Raw genomic sequence first — 16,825 nt, forward strand, 5'->3', positions numbered from 1 at the left:
GGACACCAGCGCCCCGCTGACTCCTTCAGGGACAGCTGGACCCAGCCCAGCGTTTAGGGGATCAGCTGTTTAAGAGCTCAGATGTGCTGAGTCACTGCATACTTGACCGGTGGGAATCTGTCACTTCGGTAAAAGTTTTACTTTTCATCAGAGTAAGATTTGCTTTCTGAAAAATTATCCTTATAGTTCAGATTTCAGTATCTATTATTTATACAGTCTTGTGGTTTTTATTACTAAGAAGATTTAGTCCTAATACTTACTTTACTCAGTTGGCCTTCTCGTGTTTCTGCTTCCTGCCCCCAACATGGGCGGGGTTAAAATCAAAAACAAACGGAGACCAGCCCTGAAATTTCCCTGAGCAGACAAAACCGCTTTGGCCACACAAACAAAGCTTCATTTAGCTTATTTTGCAAGACCACCTTGACCTGGGTCATTTCTTGCTTAGGCCTCTGCAAATCACGGGCAAAACTCAAATGGTTTCCCGCAAATTGGTTATGAGGTAACCACTGACCAATTCCCTATCTTTTAAAAAATTTCTAGTATTGTAGCCAATCACTGTGAAGAGTCAGCAGTCACGGCCTCCTTGCTACACCTGCTGCTTTATAACCGTACACCCCCCAGCTTCCTTCTGTGTTTGTTTGTTTTTAAATATTTATTGGCGCATAGTTGATTTATAATGTTGTGTCAGTTTCAGGTGTACAGCAAAGCGAATCAGTTATACATATACACATATCCACTCTTTTTTAGGTTCTTTTCCCATATGTGTCATTACAGAGTATTGAGTAGAGTTCCCTGTGCTATACAGTAGGTCCTTATTAGTTATCTATTTTATATAGAGTAATGTGTATATGTCAATCCCAATCTCCCAATTTATCCCTCTCCACCTTTTGTGTTTTGGTTGGAGTCCTCCTGGTTTTCAAACTCTTTTTGGTGTGTGCACAATAATTTTTTACTAATTACCACTCTGGTGCTGCATTGGTTTTACTTCTGATATTTCTGAACGTTTGACAGTGTTTACCAAAGAATGTTCTGTGGAACACATTTAGCATTAGTGGTTGCCACTCTAGAATGGGGACAAGTTTTGTCGCCATTAGACAATTTCTCCATGACAAACATCACCAGTTTTCAGAAGAGAGATAACATCAGCAGTTTCCTCAGTGTTTGACCTCAAAACCCTTTTTTTTGAGTCAGTTTCCTCAACATATGTGACTTGGAACACATTTGGGGAAAGGCTTTATTGGAAGAAGTGTTTGGGGGACACTAGGATCCCAAAGATGACAAGTGAAGATGGGAGAGGTGACCTCACACTGGAATAAACATTCGGTTTTATTTTCATCCTGGAGGCACGAAGGTTTGGGATAATTCACTGACATGCTGTAAATATGCCTGCATTTCCCCCCCAGGAAAAGGAGGCTAAGGTTGTGTGGATGTCTTCGACCTCATTTCAGAGATGCATTAAGATCAAGAGAAACGTTTTCCTTTTAATTAGTTTGAACAAAATTTTGCTGACTGGGGCCTCTAGGCAGCTGGTCCTGAACATTCCTTCTTTGTTAAGAAATCCAGACTCGTGCTCCCTTTTTCAGCTGAAAAAATTTACATGCACAGATGGCTTGTTTCTCAGTTCAAAATCCCAGAACTTTTTGTAAAAATTAGTATCAGAATTTTTCAAATATACACACAAAAAAGAACAGTTTCATAGGCATCCAATTCTCAGTCACCCAGCTCCATTCTATTAAAGTTCTTGTCCTTTTATGTGCTGAGTTAGTGAACTTGCCAGGTCTTCTTGACTTGTGGGATCTGGGGCCGTCCCACTGGTTTCATTCCGTAGGTCTTACTGTTAACTCTACATTTATTGATGGATGGACCCTTGTGTTTCACAAAAAACTTTTATTTCTAGCTCTCTCTTTTAAAACGCTCCTGAAACAGTGCTTTTCGCCCAGGTGGTCTTTTGTAGCTTCTAGCTATTGCCATGTCCTCCATTATTTATTACGCCCAATCTCCCTGAACATTTTCTGTATTTTCCAGAAAGCCTTCCAGCTTCTTCCATTTAAAGACATTCACTCAAGTTTGGCCCTAATGGGAGAGGAGTTTAGACACAGCCTCCCGCCGTGGAATTGGGTTTGCTCTGGCATCGCCTGGACTGGGGTTAGCCTGAGGGCCCGGGAGGGACGGGTGTTGAGCTGAAGACACAGAAGGATGAGAAGCCAAGAGCCGTTTTGCTCACCTCTTTTATTCTCTCCTTATTAGAAACTCTCCAAAAGTAGGAGAATTTGGCAGTTTGTATTTGTCGTGAGCATCCGTTGTGCTGTCTGCCCAGCTGTTCCTTCTTTCCTGGGGCCACGCTGTCTCCCTGTCCATCCTGAGGCCGTGATGGGGCTGCCAGGCTCGGGGTTTCCCTGACGGCTGCCCACGTGGCCACAACCGGGCCTTGGACTCCCACAGAGACCCACGGCGTGGACACGTGGCTCTTGCTTGGCCACCTGGAAACTTCCATGAGACTGGATGTCCAGACACTACATCAAGAGCTCCTTTTCCCTGAATTACAAGCAGTTTCAGAGCTACTGGTGGCTGTTTCCTGACATGTACATTTAAAAGCTCATCCCGGTGGATGAGAATTAAGCCAAAGCACAGAGAAAAGCTAGTTGGGATGTGGAGAGAGAGCAGACAGACGGACACAGGCAGAGACAGACAGAGCTGTTAAGTTCCTCCGAGCCCCAAATCCACTTGCGCTCAAGGCAAGGGATGCTCTAACCTTTCTCAGTAACGTGAGCCAGGACCTCTGTTCTGTTTTGTCTGCTTAAGCAGCTTGTTGGATTTCAGTCACCTGCACCCTAAACAACAGAGCTGAGGGCTGCATTTTTTTTTCTTTTAATTATTGAAGTATAGTTGATTTACAGTGTTAGTTTCAGGTGTACAACATAGTGACTCAGCGGTTTTGCAGATTATACTCCATTGTACGTTATTACAAGACAATGGGTATAATTCCCTGTTGCTTCTCTATTTTACACATAGTGGTTTGGGTCTGTTCCAGAGAGCTGCGTTCTTAAAGGGCAGGTGAGCGAAGGAGAGCAGCTTGGTGAGGATGCCAGGACAGTACCCGCTTCCCCCCGGGCTGCGTGCTGCAGGAACGGGGCGAAGCCAGGTGGGTCACGTTGTTGCTGCCTGAGGGTGGCTTGGGCCGCAGCACAAAACTACCAGCAGTGATCGTGTCCTTCGCAAGACAAAGCAAAACAAAGCCCCGTTTCTCTTAAGAATGTCCTGATGAAGTAGTAAAAATTATTAATTTTATTAATCTTGACCCCCCCCCCAGTAGACATCTTTGTAATACCTCTGGGGCAAAGCAGGAAGCATACAGAAAGCATCTCTACTGTTTGCCAAAGTTCCTTGGTTGTTTTGAGGGAAAAAGCTCTTGTATGATTGAGCTGCAAGCTGAGCTTGCCACCAAATAACTATGGTTATTCCAACCAGGGTGTTTGGCAGACATTTTCCCCAAAATGGACTGAGCCTTTTATATATATATATACACATATATATATATATATTTTTTTTTGGGCTGCACTGGGTCTTTGTTGCTGTGTGCGGGCTTTCTCTAGTTACGGCCAGTGGGGGGGCTACTCTTCGTTGCGGTACGCGGGCTTCTCACTGCGGTGGCTTCTCTTGTTGCGGAGCACGGGCTCTAGGTGCACGGGCTTTAGTAGTTGTGGCATGTGGGCTCAGTAGTCGTGGCACACGGGCTTAGTTGCTCCGCGGCATGTCGGATCTTCCTAGACCAGGGATCCAGCCCGTGTCCCTTGCATAGGCAGGCAGATTCTTAACCACTGCACCACCACGGAAGTCCCGAGCCTGTCTTTTAAGAAAACAACCGACAGGACTTCCCTGGCGGTCCAGTGGTTAAGACCATGTGCTTCCAATGCAGGGGGCGCGGGTTTGATCCCTGGTCGGGGAACTAAAATCCCACAAGCTGCACCATGAGGCCAAAAATATTTAAAAAAAAAAAAAAAAGGATATTTATGCTGAAAAATGGAATTACACAGGAGAAAAGTGCTTGGAGAAAGGAAGAACAAAGAAGGAAGGTGGGACAACTGCAGGTCAAAGCCCTGGCAGCGAGGAGGGGCGGGAGATGCAGGCGGAGGCCCGGGGAAGGAAGAGGCCCAGGCAGGCGGAGGGCAGAGAACAAGAGGGAGAGGTGGTCAGGCGCCAGCCACATGGGCCGTGGAGCCAGGGCAGAGTTAGCAAGGAGGGTTAAAGTCGAGCAGTGACATGATCTGGTTTGTGTTTTTAAATATACGCTCTGCATAGGACGGACTGCAGTGGGGCAGAGATGGAAGCAGGCGGTCGATTCCAGTTGTCAGGCAAGACGACAGGCAGGAGGAGGGGGACGCAGGGATGTGAGAGGATTTGTGGTGTGTTTGGAAGCTCAAATCCACAGGATTCGCTGTAGGTAGGACTGGATGTTGAGGGTGAGGGAGAGGAAATAGGAAAACCCCGAGGCTTTTGGATCAAGGCACTGGGTGGTTGCTGCTGTTTACGGAGTTGGCAAAGGGTAGAGACAGGCATGTTTGGATGTGCGGGACTCGAGTTCGGTTTGGCCACGTTAGTTTTGCGGTACTTATTAGCCCTGGGACACTCCACAATGTTGTGGGCATGCGGAGAGGAGCCACAACTGGGGGGGGCGGGGTAAGGAGCGGGCTGAAGGAACAGGGAGTGGCGGCTGTGATGAACTGGCTGACGAGAACAGAGGCTGTGGTTGGATCTGGGAACCTGAGGGAGTGTTGAGAAGGGTGAGGAGGGAAGGAGAGAGCAGTGAGGGGCAGAAAAAAAGTGGGCAGTGATGTCTCACGTGGAACCCTGAAGGATGAGCAGTAATTGTCAAGTGAGGCGCTGAAGAGGCAGGCTCTCTAAGAAGGATGTGGGCACACAGGTGCCCACACGTTGCATCCTGTGTTTGCAGTCAGGGTGCAACGGAACCGAATTGAAATAAAAGTGTGCTCTTCACACAGTATTTCTGGAGGTTCTAGAGTCAGCTGTATGCTTTGGGGATGTACTGTCTGAGAGCAGTCCAGCCTAAGTCCCACACGTGTTCTAGTTACTTGATTCCCTGTTAAAGACACTGGGGTGAATGGCTGAGATAAGCTGATCTCTTCGATCGATTTGAAAAGATAAACCTAGGCTGATTGAGCAGCTGGATTTTTCCCCCCTTGTCAGCAAAACTGATTAGAAATTCAAGGATTGGGAAGCTTGTATTTATTCTAGGACATGACATTATATAGGGAAAGGAGATGAGATGAAAAAGGGAAAAAGGAAGCAATTTAAAATTATAGGGTGGTACTGCAGACTGCTGATATTGTAAACATGGGGGGGACGGAGAGTACAATATCCCACCCTGAATGATGCCGGGGGTCCTCTGTGCACCATCTCAGCGGCACGGGCTTAACAAAAATCACTCTTTTTTTTTGGCATTTGCTTTCTTCGCTGTAAAATACAAACTATTTAATCTCGGTATAAATTGCTTCACAAGATGGCGTCTGGATGTTCAAGGAGACTGTAGCCCTCACCCCGCGAGGCATGTGCGCGGTGCTCGAGGGCGCTGAATTTTACCCGATCCCGCGCACCGGGAACACAGTGCCAGCCAGGCAGCCCCTACCCCGACGACTGAGTTCACGCAGGGCCGGGCCACACTCGGCCTCCTGCACGAGGAGCTGATTGACAGCCACGGGTGGGCGGTTGGCCCCGCTCAGGTTCGGCTCCGGGTGGTCACCGGGCCTGAGCCGAGCCGGCAGACAGCCCTCGGGGGACATCTGACCCGCGCTCGGAGCCCATCCGCCGGCCAGCGGGAAGGAAGCCCTCGGCCCGGGGCCTTCGGAGCACGTCCCGCCCGCTTTCCTTTCCCGCGCCGCCCTCCCTCCCTCCTTCCTTCCTTCCTTCCCTCCCTCCCTCCCGGCGCCTCCCGGGGGAGGGGTCGGGGGAGGGGCAGCCCGCGCGGGTCCCGGGTGCAGGTCCCGGGCTTAGACCAGCCCGATCAGGTCCGGGGTCAGGCGGCGACGCTGCCCTCGGGTCCGGCCATGGTGCAGGCCTGGTACATGGACAAGTCGGCCGACGACCCGCGGCGGCCCCACCGCGGGGAGCCCGCGCGCCCGGTCGACCTGGAGCAGCTGCGCGGGCTCGGGGTCCTTTACTGGAAGGTACGCGGGACCGGGGGCGCGGTCGGGGTCTCGCGGGGCGGGGGCTCCGGGGCGGGGTCGCGGGCGGGCGGGAGAGCCCTCCGTTCATATCCCCGAGTTCCCGCGCCCCCCGCGCCCCCGGGAACGGTGGCCGCCGCCATGATGGGACCCCGTTCGCCCTGCGCCCTGCGCATGCCCGGCGGCGGGGCCGGGGGTCGGCGTCCAGGCCGTGGTGCGCACTGCGTAGGCTCAGTAGCGGGGTTGGGGGGTGGGGGGTGGGGGTGTCGGCGCCGAGGGTGAGGCGGGGGCAGGGTGTGAGCGGTCGGAACACTGCGGAGGGTCCGGTGCCGGCGGGGTCGTCGGCCGCCCGGGTTGAAGGCGGGACAGGCGGGGCGGGAGGGCTTGGGGTCCCTGCAGGGCCCGCGGCGAGTGCGGGTCTCCGGGGGAGGGGCCGGGGCGACCCCCACGACCTCCTGGAAGGCGGTGTCTTCAGGGCAGTATCGCGTCTGTTCTGAGAAGAAAATAAGTTAGTTTTACTGCAAATCCCTGCACTTCGGGTTTCGCGGTACATGTGACAGTTTAAGAGCAGGTGTGAGACGGTGGCCAACTTCTGAATGTACCCAAAGGATACAGTAAGACGCTGTAAAAGTCACCTTTGCGGTTTTCCAGGAGATCAAACCCAGTTTCTCCTGCCTTCTCGTTGTGCTCTGGATGGTGAGGCAAAGGGCTGTCGAAATTAAACTTCGTTTACTCTGTATTTTCGTACCTTTCTTAATAGTCACCGCGCTTGAGCAGCGACAGCAGGGGGAGCCTTTTTGCCCGTTCTGTTAGTGCTGCCGAAGGGCGGTAGGAAGCGCTCACGCGCTCAGGGTTTGAAGGTGGATGGTGACCTAGTGCATACTGTGTGGATCTGCACATCTGGGGAGTCGTCTTATAGCAATTAACGTATCGCTGACTAGTACTTTGAGGTATTCTGAGTTTGCTATTCAGTAGTTGGGATACCATGCACATTTTATTGCAACATAAGGCAAAATGTGTGAAATTCTTTGCCAGTAGTTTTAAGGAGGAGTTCACAGTAATGGTGTCTGGGGCCCAAGGGGTGTGGTTCATGAAGAAGATGACCTTAAAATTGGGCGTTAGGGCTTCCCTGGTGGCGCAGTGGTTGAGAGTCCGCCTGCCAATGCAGGGGACACGGGTTCGTGCCCGGGTCCGGGAGGATCCCACATTCCGCGGAGCGGCTGGGCCCGTGAGCCATGGCCGCTGAGACTGTGCGTCCGGAGCCTGTGCTCCGCAACGGGGGAGGCCACAACAGTGAGAGGCCCGCGTACCGCAAAAGAAAAAAAAAGAAAAAAAAAAAATTGGACATTAAACAGTTGATGGGATTGTGATAAGTGGAAACAGGGAAAGGCCGTTCCAGGCGTAGGAAGGTGTCAGGAGCAGGGGTGTGGGGCTGTGAAGCATCAGGTGTTTTTGAAGAGCAGCCCATAATCGCATTTGGTTTAGAATGTAGGTGTTTTAAAAACAGGGAATAGGGACAGAGGAGTAGAAAAGGCAGCCCGGGCCAGGTGGTAGAAGGCCTCTTGTCTCTGTCTAAGGAATTTGCCTTTTATTTGTAGGCTCTGACAGCTTCAGGTGTTTTGGCCCAGGGAAGCAACGTAACCAAAGAGATGCCATCGAGAGATCAGTTAGACTTGCAGAGTGGATTGGTGGCAGAGGAGCAGGACATGGCGGTGTGGACAGGCTTGAGGCGATGAGAGCTTCCCCTGGGCTCCTGGCAGTGGGACTGGAATCCCCCAGGCAGGACCGTTGCAGAGAAGGGAGGTGGGAATTAAACACAACTGCGTAGTTTTTAGCTGTTATGGAGAGTGGGAAAACCATTAAAAGAAATAGGGAAAGGAGGGGGAGAAGGGTTGGTTTAGTATGGACAAAGGACTGGATGATAAATTTGGAGTATAATATTGGAGATCCAGAAAGAGAATGTTTCGATGCATTCATGTGGCTTCCTGTTTGTGTTTTAAACTCTTTTAGCTGGATGCTGACAAATATGAGAATGATCCAGAATTAGAAAAGATCCGAAAAGAGAGAAACTACTCCTGGATGGACATAATAACCATATGCAAAGACAAACTACCAAATTACGAAGAAAAGGTGAGGGAGCGCTAAAGCATTTGAAAAGGGGAATCATTATATTTGCTACTAATAAACACAAGCTTCTCTTTCCTTTTTAATGTCTTCATTTTGGTTTTATATCAGAGTAATGCTGGCCTCAGAATAGGCTGCGAGATACTCCCTCCTTTTCAGTTTTTTGGAAGAGTATGTGTAGAATGGGTTTAATTTTTCCTTAAATGTTTGGCAGATTAACCAGTGAAGCCATATGGGCCTGGAGCTTTCTTTGTAGGAAGGTTTTTAGCTACGAATTCAATTTCTTTACCAGATATAGGGCTATCCGGAATATCTGTTTCTTGAATAATCTTAAGTAGTTTGTGTCCTTCAAAGCATTTGTCCATTCCATCTGAGTTGTCAGATTTATTGGCATGAAGTTATTCAGACTATTCCCTTATTATCCTCACAATATCTGTAGAATCTGTAGTGCTGTCTCCTTCATTCCTGATATTGGTAATTTGTGTCCCTTCTCTCCTTTGCCCAAGTTCCGCTAGAAGTTTATCAGTTTTGTTGATCTTACCAAACAGCTTTTGGTTTCATTGATTTTTCAATATTGTTTTTCTGTTCTCTATTACCTTGAATTCTGCTCTTGTCTTTATTTGCCTTCTTCTACTCACCTTGGGTTTAATTGCTCTTCTTTTTCTAATTTTTTAAAGTGGGTGCTGAGGTCATTGACATGAAGCCTTCCTTCTTTTTTTTTTTGCGGTACGCAGGCCTCTCACTGTTGTGGCCTCTCCCGTTGCGGAGCACAGGCTCCGGACACGCAGGCTCAGTGGCCATGGCTCACGGACCCACCTGGTCAGCGGCATGTGGGATCTTCCCAGACCGGGGTACGAACCCGTGTCCCCTGCATTGGCAGGCGGACTCTCAACCACTGTGCCACCAGGGAAGCCCCCCTTCTTTTTTAATAAAGGTGTTTAGTTCTGTAAATGTTCCCCTGTGTGCTGCTTGAGTGGCATCACACAAATTTTGTTTGGTATTTTCATTTTCATTCAATTTAGAATATCTCTGAATTAACTTCCTTTTTGATTTCTTCTTTGCACTATATAGGTTTCTTGACATATGTTAGTTTCCAGTTATTTGGGGACTTTTCCAGAGATTTGTCTTCTGTTAGTTTCTGATTTAGCTCCATTGTAGTGAGAGAGTGTGTTTTGTATGATTTGAGTTCTTGTAAATATGTGGAGTCTTGTTTTATGGGCCAGAATATAGTCCATCTTGGTGAATGCGCCATGTGAGCTTGAGAAGAATGTGTGTTCTACTGTTGTTGGTTGAAGTATTCTGTGAATGTCAGTTATTTCCAGTTGATTGATGGTGCTGTTCAGTTCAACTATATCCTTACTGTTGTTAGAGGCATACTTGTTTAAGACTGTTATGTCCTCCTGGAGATTTGACCCTTTTGTCATTACATAGTATACACCTTTATCCCTTGTGAGTTTCTTGTACTGAAGTCTGCTTTGTCTGAAAGTAATGTAGCTCCTTGAGCTTTCTTTTGATTAGTGTTAACATGGTGTTTCTTTCTCCAGATCTTCACTTTTAACCTATTTGTGTATTTATATTTATAGTGGATTTCCCATAGACAGCATATAGTTAGAGTGTTTTTTGTTTGTTTGTTTTTTGCTTTTAATCTATTCTGACAGTCTCTGTCTTTTAATTGATGGATTTAGACCATTCACATTAAATTGATTATTGATGTGGTTGGATTGATATATACCATATTTGTAACTTTTATTATATTTGTCCTTTATTATTTAAAAAATGTACTCCTCTTTTTCTTCCTTGTCTGATTTTAATTGAGCATTTTGTGTGATTCTGTTTTCTTTCCTCTTAGCTTATCATTTAAAAAAATGTTTTAGTGATTGCCTTAGGGTTTTATTTATTTTTTATTTTATTTATTTTTTAATTGTTTATTAATTAATTTATTTTTGGCTGTGTTGGGTCTTCGGTTCTGTGCGAGGGCTTTTTCTAGTTGCGGCGAGTGGGGGCCACTCTTCATCGCGGTGCGCGGGCCTTTCACTGTCACGGCCTCTCTTATTGTGGGGCACAGGCTCCAGACATGCAGGCTCGGTAGTTGTGGCTCACAGGCCTAGTTGCTCCGCGGCATAAGGGATCCTCCCAGACCAGGGCTCGAACCCGTGTCGCCTGCATTGGCAGGCGGACTCTCAACCACTGCGCCACCAGGGAAGCCCTGTTTTCATTTTTAAATAGTAAATTATATTGTGAAGAGGTTTAAATCCTATTTAAAAATACTCTTTAATTACCGTATAGTTAGCATTTCTGATGCTCCTTACTCTGTTGCATGAGTCCATGTTTCCATTTGGAAACTCAAGTCTGAGTTGGTCTTGGTTTACTGATTTATCTTCTGGTTAAAGGTCATGTTTTCTCACTTTTTTGCATGTTTGGTAATTTTTGATTGGATGCCAGACACTGTGATTTTGTTCCCTTGGGTGCTGGATATTGTTGTATCAGTATAAATATTCTTGAGTTTTGTTCTGGAATGCATATAAGCTTATTGGAAACAATTTGATCCTTTTGGGTCTTTCCTTTAAGATTTGTTAGGTAGACCAACCAACAGCTAATTATTCCCCACTAATGAAGCACAATTCCTTTGTGTACACCACACAAAGCCCCGTGAATAGTGAGGTTTTCCCAGTCTGACTGGTAGGAGAGGCACTGTTCCTGGATCGGTGTCAGTGCCAGGAACTGTTCTTTCAATCCTGAAGAATCCGAATGGTTCTTTTCCCAGCCTCAGGTAGTTTTCCTAGGCACATTCTGATGTGCTCTCAGAAGAATACTGGAGGGAGATCCTCTGCGGGTCTTTGGGATTTTCTCTGTGAAGTTCTCTCCTCGGGTACTCCCATCTTGCATACTAGCTCCCTTGGTCTCCCCAGATTCTCAGCTCTGCTCTTCAGCTCAGGGTGCCCTGCCTGGGTCCCCCGCTCCCTGCACCACCGCCTGAGAACTCTCTCAAGGTGTGAACTAGAGCAGGAGTAGGGTTCCCCTCTCTTGTTTCTGCCTCACAGGTCACTTTCTTCCCTTTCCTGGTGTCTGGTGTTTTGCAAACCATTATTTCTTATATTGTGTTTGTTTTGATTGTTGGAGGTGGGAGGGGAAATCCAGTTTCTGTTACCTCATCTCATATGGAAGTGAAGTCAGGGTTGTTTTAAGTTCTTAGTTTTATGGTAATTCCCGGGTGCCCATTAATAAAGAAACTCACTGATCCTTGGCAAAATGAGAAAACAGATGTGCAGAGTTTTTAATAAGTTAAACGACTGCCTTGTTTTTGAAATTGTTATCGTTGCTTTCTCAGGAATAAGGTGACTCTGTTGTGAAACAATAGCAACAATAATAGTTGTTTTAGAATTTTTCTCTCTTGACAAAAGTTGGCAGCTGTGTAGGGGCTTCTCTGGTGGCGCAGTGGTTGAGAGTCCGCCTGCCGATGCAGGGGACACGGGTTCGTGCTCCGGTCCGGGAGGATCCCACATGCTGTGGAGCGGCTGGGCCCGTGAGCCATGGCCGCTGGGCCTGCGCGTCCGGAGCCTGTGCTCCGCAACGGGAGAGGCCACAGCAGTGAGAGGCCTGCGTACTGCAAAAAAAAAAAAAAAAAAGTTGGCAGCTGTGTTGGTCCCAAGACTTTTTCTTTCATCGTGCTGAGCTATGAACTGTGAAGCTATGGCCTTAAATCACAGAGCTTTAGCCTCTTAGTCTTATCATTGGACACCTGGAGGGGGTGTGGACCGCTTCCCATGGTCATGTTGATAAAGCAAGGCCCAGAACCCAGGTCCTCCCCCTGGTCTCATGCTCTTTCTGCTGAACCCGCCAGGAAGGCTCCCTTCCATTAGCTTGGACGTCTTCTGTGTGTGTTCCTGAAAAAGAAAATATAAGTAGGTGAACCAACACTTAACACATTGACCTAAGAATGAAAGTGGTGCAGTGACACCAACATTGTTTAAAAGAGATGTGTTTTGTGGTTTTTATCTCCTCACTTTGTTCTATATCAAATTATTCTTGTCAGAGTACAAATATTATATCACCTTACAAAATGACGAAAGTTTTCACCAAGTGCCCTACTGAGTCATGAGATCCTCCGAGATTTAAATGGTGTTTTCTTACTTGGAATTTTAGACTTCCCATCTTCCACAGAAGGGGCTCATATATTGTAAATGCTAGTAGTTAGATTATTTTCATCATTACCATCTTGTAGAATAGCTTCTCTCCTGAAATAAAACCCTGTTCCTAATACAGGCTTATCTCTCTTGTTCTTCTAAAACAAACTTCTTTATTATCTGATTATCTCTTGTTTGCCTTAGGTTTCCGCGTGGTTAGACTCAGGTTATGCGTTTTTGGCAGGAATTCTACAGAAGTGGTGTTGTGTCTGCCCAGGGTACCTTGTCGGGAGGCACGTGCTGTCAGAGGGTTGTGTCACCGGTGATGCTAAACTTGGTTAGGCTGGTGCCCATCAAGTTTCTGCGTTGTGAAGTGACCATTTTTTCCCCTGTGTAACAAATAAGAAATTTGTGGAGAGTTACTTTTCGACTGTGAATATCGTATTTTCTATCAAACTTTGACTTGGCGATTTTAGTAAATCTTGATGGTTCCTGCCTGAAACAGTGTCAGTGTCAGGGTGAAAACGGTGACCTTCCAGCCGTCATCCTCCTGTACTGAGCTGGCCTCTCCGTTCTCTGCTGTTGATTTACATCAGTACGGGCTTATGGAGTCTTATTTTCCTCATGGCTCTGTAGTGCATTCCTGCCATGATCCATTTTGATGTTCACATTGTTCCAGACTTGGCAAGTGGGCACCCCTGTCAGTGGCCCCTGCCCTCCTGACGCGTCCCCTCATGCTTATCAGCACCTCCGTGCTTTCTGGGTCAGCGTGTTCCAGGCTTTTCCCCTGACCCAGCCCTGGAATCGGCTGTTCTTCCGGGGACTTGGAAACCCAGACAGGGTGCTTGGTGCCCTCATTGCTACTCTGGGGTCAGTGCCCAGGTCCTTCTGCCAACTGGATGAGGGGGTAGAGAGAGAGAGAGGGAGAGAGAGAGAGAGAGAGAGTGAGTGTGTGTGTACTTGTGTGTGTATTGTGTCCGTGTGTGTATGTGTACTTGTGTGTCGGTGTGTGTATTGTGTCTGTGTGTATGTCCAGGTGTGTGTGTGCGTGTCCGTGTGTGTCCGTGTACGTATGTATGTGTGTCTGTGCGTTTGTGTCCGTCTGTGTGTATCCGTGTGTATGTTCGTGTGTCCGTGTGTGTGTATGTATGTGTGTGTCTGTGTATATGTGTGTGCACATATGTATATCTGTGTGTCCGTGTGTTTGTATGTATGTGTGTGTCTGTATGTGTGTGTCTGTGTATATGTGTGTGCACATATGTATATCTGTATGTCCGTGTGTGTCTGTCTGTGTGTGTGTCTGTGCATATGTGTGTGCCCATGTGTATATGTGTATATGTATGTATCCGTGGGTATATGTGTGTGTCCGTGTATGTGTGTGTCCGCTTGTATGTGTGTGTGTCCGTGTGTGTGTCCCCCCCGTATGTGTGTCCCCGTGTGTGTCCGTGTGTGTCCCCGTGTGTGTGTCAGTGTGTGTCCCCGTGTGTGTGTCCCCGTGTGTGTGTCCGTGTGTGTCCCCGTGTGTGTGTGTGTGTCCGTGTGTGTCCCCGTGTGTGTGCACGTCCGTGTGAGAGCAATCTTTGGCTCACACTGATGCCTCTGAGTCCAGTCACACTCCTGGGACGACTCCTCAGTCTGTAGAGAGACTCAGGTCTCTGTCCTCCCACAGCAAGAACGCGGCTCCAGTCCCGCCGGCCCTTCTACACACCCCGTGCTTCCGGGGTGGCAGCTGCAGTCACGCTGTTACGAACAGCAGACCGGTCCCTGGAGTTCCAGGCTTGTTTGTGGTCCTGTCTCAGACTGAGGATGTAGTCAAAGCAATGTGTTCAGAAGGTACTAAGATGAGTGTTCTCTTCCTTCTTTGGTTATGAGCGTCTCTCTTGATTTCAGACGTATGCCCCCCCCCCACCATCCCCAAGCCTGTTTTCATTTTATTTATGTCTCTGTAAAACATAACTAGGTTCTAAAGCCAAAATTATGCGACAGGGCAGATCCGTGTCCCCGCCTCCCCCACACCGTACCGCTGACCCCGCTGTGACCCGCGCTGCTGGTCTCCGGTTATCGTGATGGTGGCTCAGTTCTGCTGTGTATTCTCCCGCTCTGCTTGGGCCTGTGAATTGTTCCCAGTGTCTTACGGCCAGTACGGCAGGGAGTGACGTGTGCACATTGTGTGTCGCCAGGGCGTCTCTTCAGGGTGAACCCCACGAGGGGTGCGGGGTCAGCGCATGCTCAGTTGTGCTGACCTTCCAGGGGTTCTGGGCCCCGAGCGGCGGGGGGCCCGTCCTCACAGCCTCACCAGCCCACGGGGTTGATAGGGAGGTGTTCATGTGCTTTGCTCTCACTGTCAGTGGTGATCTTCCAAACATCTGTGGATTTTCCAGAAACGTGCCGACATTATTCAAGGAAAGCTTTAAAACTCCTGCGCAGGAGGGGGAGAGACAGGAGATCATAACAAGGCAAGATGGGTGTTTACTGTAGAATTCTTTCAACTTTTGTTCGTATTTGAATATTTTTATTATAAATGTTAGAGGGATAAAGATCTGAAAAACACAAAAGTACATTTGGACAGGTGGAAAGTGTTTGTTGAGACGGTGACTGCCTTCCTCAGATGCACACGTGGCTTCTGATCTGCCCGTGTGATCAACGCGACTGCTGTGTGCATTTGGTCTCGTGATGGTGTGTGCGAGTGATTGCGTGATGTGTGTGATCAGCATGATGGGGTGTGTGTGATCACGTGATGTGTGTGTGCGTGTGTGATCAGCATGATGGGGGGTGTGATCACGTGATGTGTGTGTGTGTGCGATCAGCGTGATGTGTGTGTGTGTGTGTGTGTGATCAGCGTGCCTGCCGTGTGTGCTGCAGGAGCCAGGATGTCTGCGTGGGAGTCTAGGCTCTACACACCCAGGCTGTGTGATGTTGGGCTGGCGACCTAGCCTCTCTGAGCCACATCCCTCATCTGTCCAAGGGGGGTGCAGAGAGCACCTGAGTGAGTTATTCATATAAAGCACTGAGAGCGTTGCCCGGCACGCGGTAAGCGCCGTGTGTGCCTTCTTTCCTTTCCCGCTAGTCCACCGGTCGGCTCCACAAAGCATTGTAGCTCCTGCCCCCTCGTACGTAGGATGGTATTTCTTATCTGTGGAGCACGTGTCTGGCACCTCAGTCCTGGTTTTCAGGGCTCACGAGAACTCCCTCCTGCTCTAGATTAAGATGTTTTATGAGGAGCATTTACACCTGGATGATGAGATTCGCTACATCCTGGACGGCAGTGGGTACTTCGACGTAAGGGATAAAGAGGACAGGTGGATCCGGATCTTCATGGAGAAAGGAGACATGATCACTCTCCCCGCTGGGATATACCACCGCTTCACGCTGGACGAGAAGGTGGGCCTTTCGTCTTCTCTGCTGGGGCCTGGTCTGTGCACGGACGTGGACACTTAGCCCTGCGGCGTGAGGCGAGGATTCTACCTACCTCTGAGCGAGTGGCCGGCGCCACAGGGCCCCCCGCCCGCCTGGGCCCGTGCACGCAGGTCAGCAGGAGGCATCCGTCCAGGGGTCCGGCTTTGTGCGGGTCTCAGGGTCACTGCTCCCTCGTCATTTTAAGAGCATTTCAGTTGGGCTTAACAGTCGTGCACTAGAGCCACCGAGACCGGCCACAGAAGCAGGAATAGGGCGGCTCTGAGGGTCTCTGGGTGTGATTCGGACGAATCTGAGATTTAAGCACGATTTTTGGCTGGGAACTGAACGCACTAGGTTTAGAACTCAGGATTATGAGGTGGTGTGTGGAGAAGGGTCGCCTTGTCACCCCTGTTCTCAGCGCCCAGTATCTCCCCCTGAAAGTAACCACTGTTATGTCCTTAAAAATCTCCTTAGAGCGCTGTCACCCATATCAGGCGAACGTCAGTATTCTTTCCCTTTCCCTCAGGAGGTAGCCGACTTCTGTAGGTGGGGCTGCATTTTCCTTTTTTCTGCTCGCGGTGCTTTAGGATCGTTTCGTTTCAGGAGGTAAAAGGCCTCGTTCCTGTTTACAGCTGCCTGGTGTCCACTGTGGGACGTACCCTGATTTATCCCATTGACGGGTGACCCCTAAAGATGGGTACGCCAACTGTTTCCAGTTTTTTGCTGTTGTAAACGGTGCCGTAATAAGTAACCTCACACATCCGTCATTTTGTACTTATGTGAGTGTACCTGAGGGATAAATTGCTGCAAGTGAACCCTGGATGGACAGGTGTGCACGTTTCTACTGTGACGCAGGCTGCCCTCCCTTCTACTTCGTGGGAAACCGGTACCAAAGGAAGCAGGAAGGGAGGAGGGGCACACGCCCAGGCGGGGTCAGCGCTCACGGCCGGGGTGTTTGCCGGGAGCGCGCGGGGTCAGCGCTCACGGCCGGGGTGTTTGCCG

General features: G+C 49.0%; 1 protein-coding gene across 1 annotated transcript in view; it reads left to right on the forward strand.

The window, feature by feature from the left end:
* Nucleotides 1-4,102: 4,102 nt before the first annotated feature.
* ADI1 (acireductone dioxygenase 1) overlaps nucleotides 4,103-16,825 on the forward strand; it is a 14,000-nt gene continuing 1,277 nt past the window's right edge. The window contains exons 1-3 of the mRNA XM_029231686.1: nucleotides 4,103-6,182; nucleotides 8,190-8,309; nucleotides 15,629-15,808. Coding sequence (XP_029087519.1) covers nucleotides 6,063-6,182; nucleotides 8,190-8,309; nucleotides 15,629-15,808 — 420 coding nt within the window. The 5' untranslated portion in view covers nucleotides 4,103-6,062. The remainder of the gene's footprint in view (nucleotides 6,183-8,189; nucleotides 8,310-15,628; nucleotides 15,809-16,825) is intronic.

This window comes from Monodon monoceros, unplaced genomic scaffold (assembly GCF_005190385.1).
Source record: "Monodon monoceros isolate NGI ecotype Baffin Bay Population unplaced genomic scaffold, NGI_Narwhal_1 Super_Scaffold_19, whole genome shotgun sequence".
In the NCBI taxonomy this organism is placed as follows: domain Eukaryota; kingdom Metazoa; phylum Chordata; class Mammalia; order Artiodactyla; family Monodontidae; genus Monodon; species Monodon monoceros.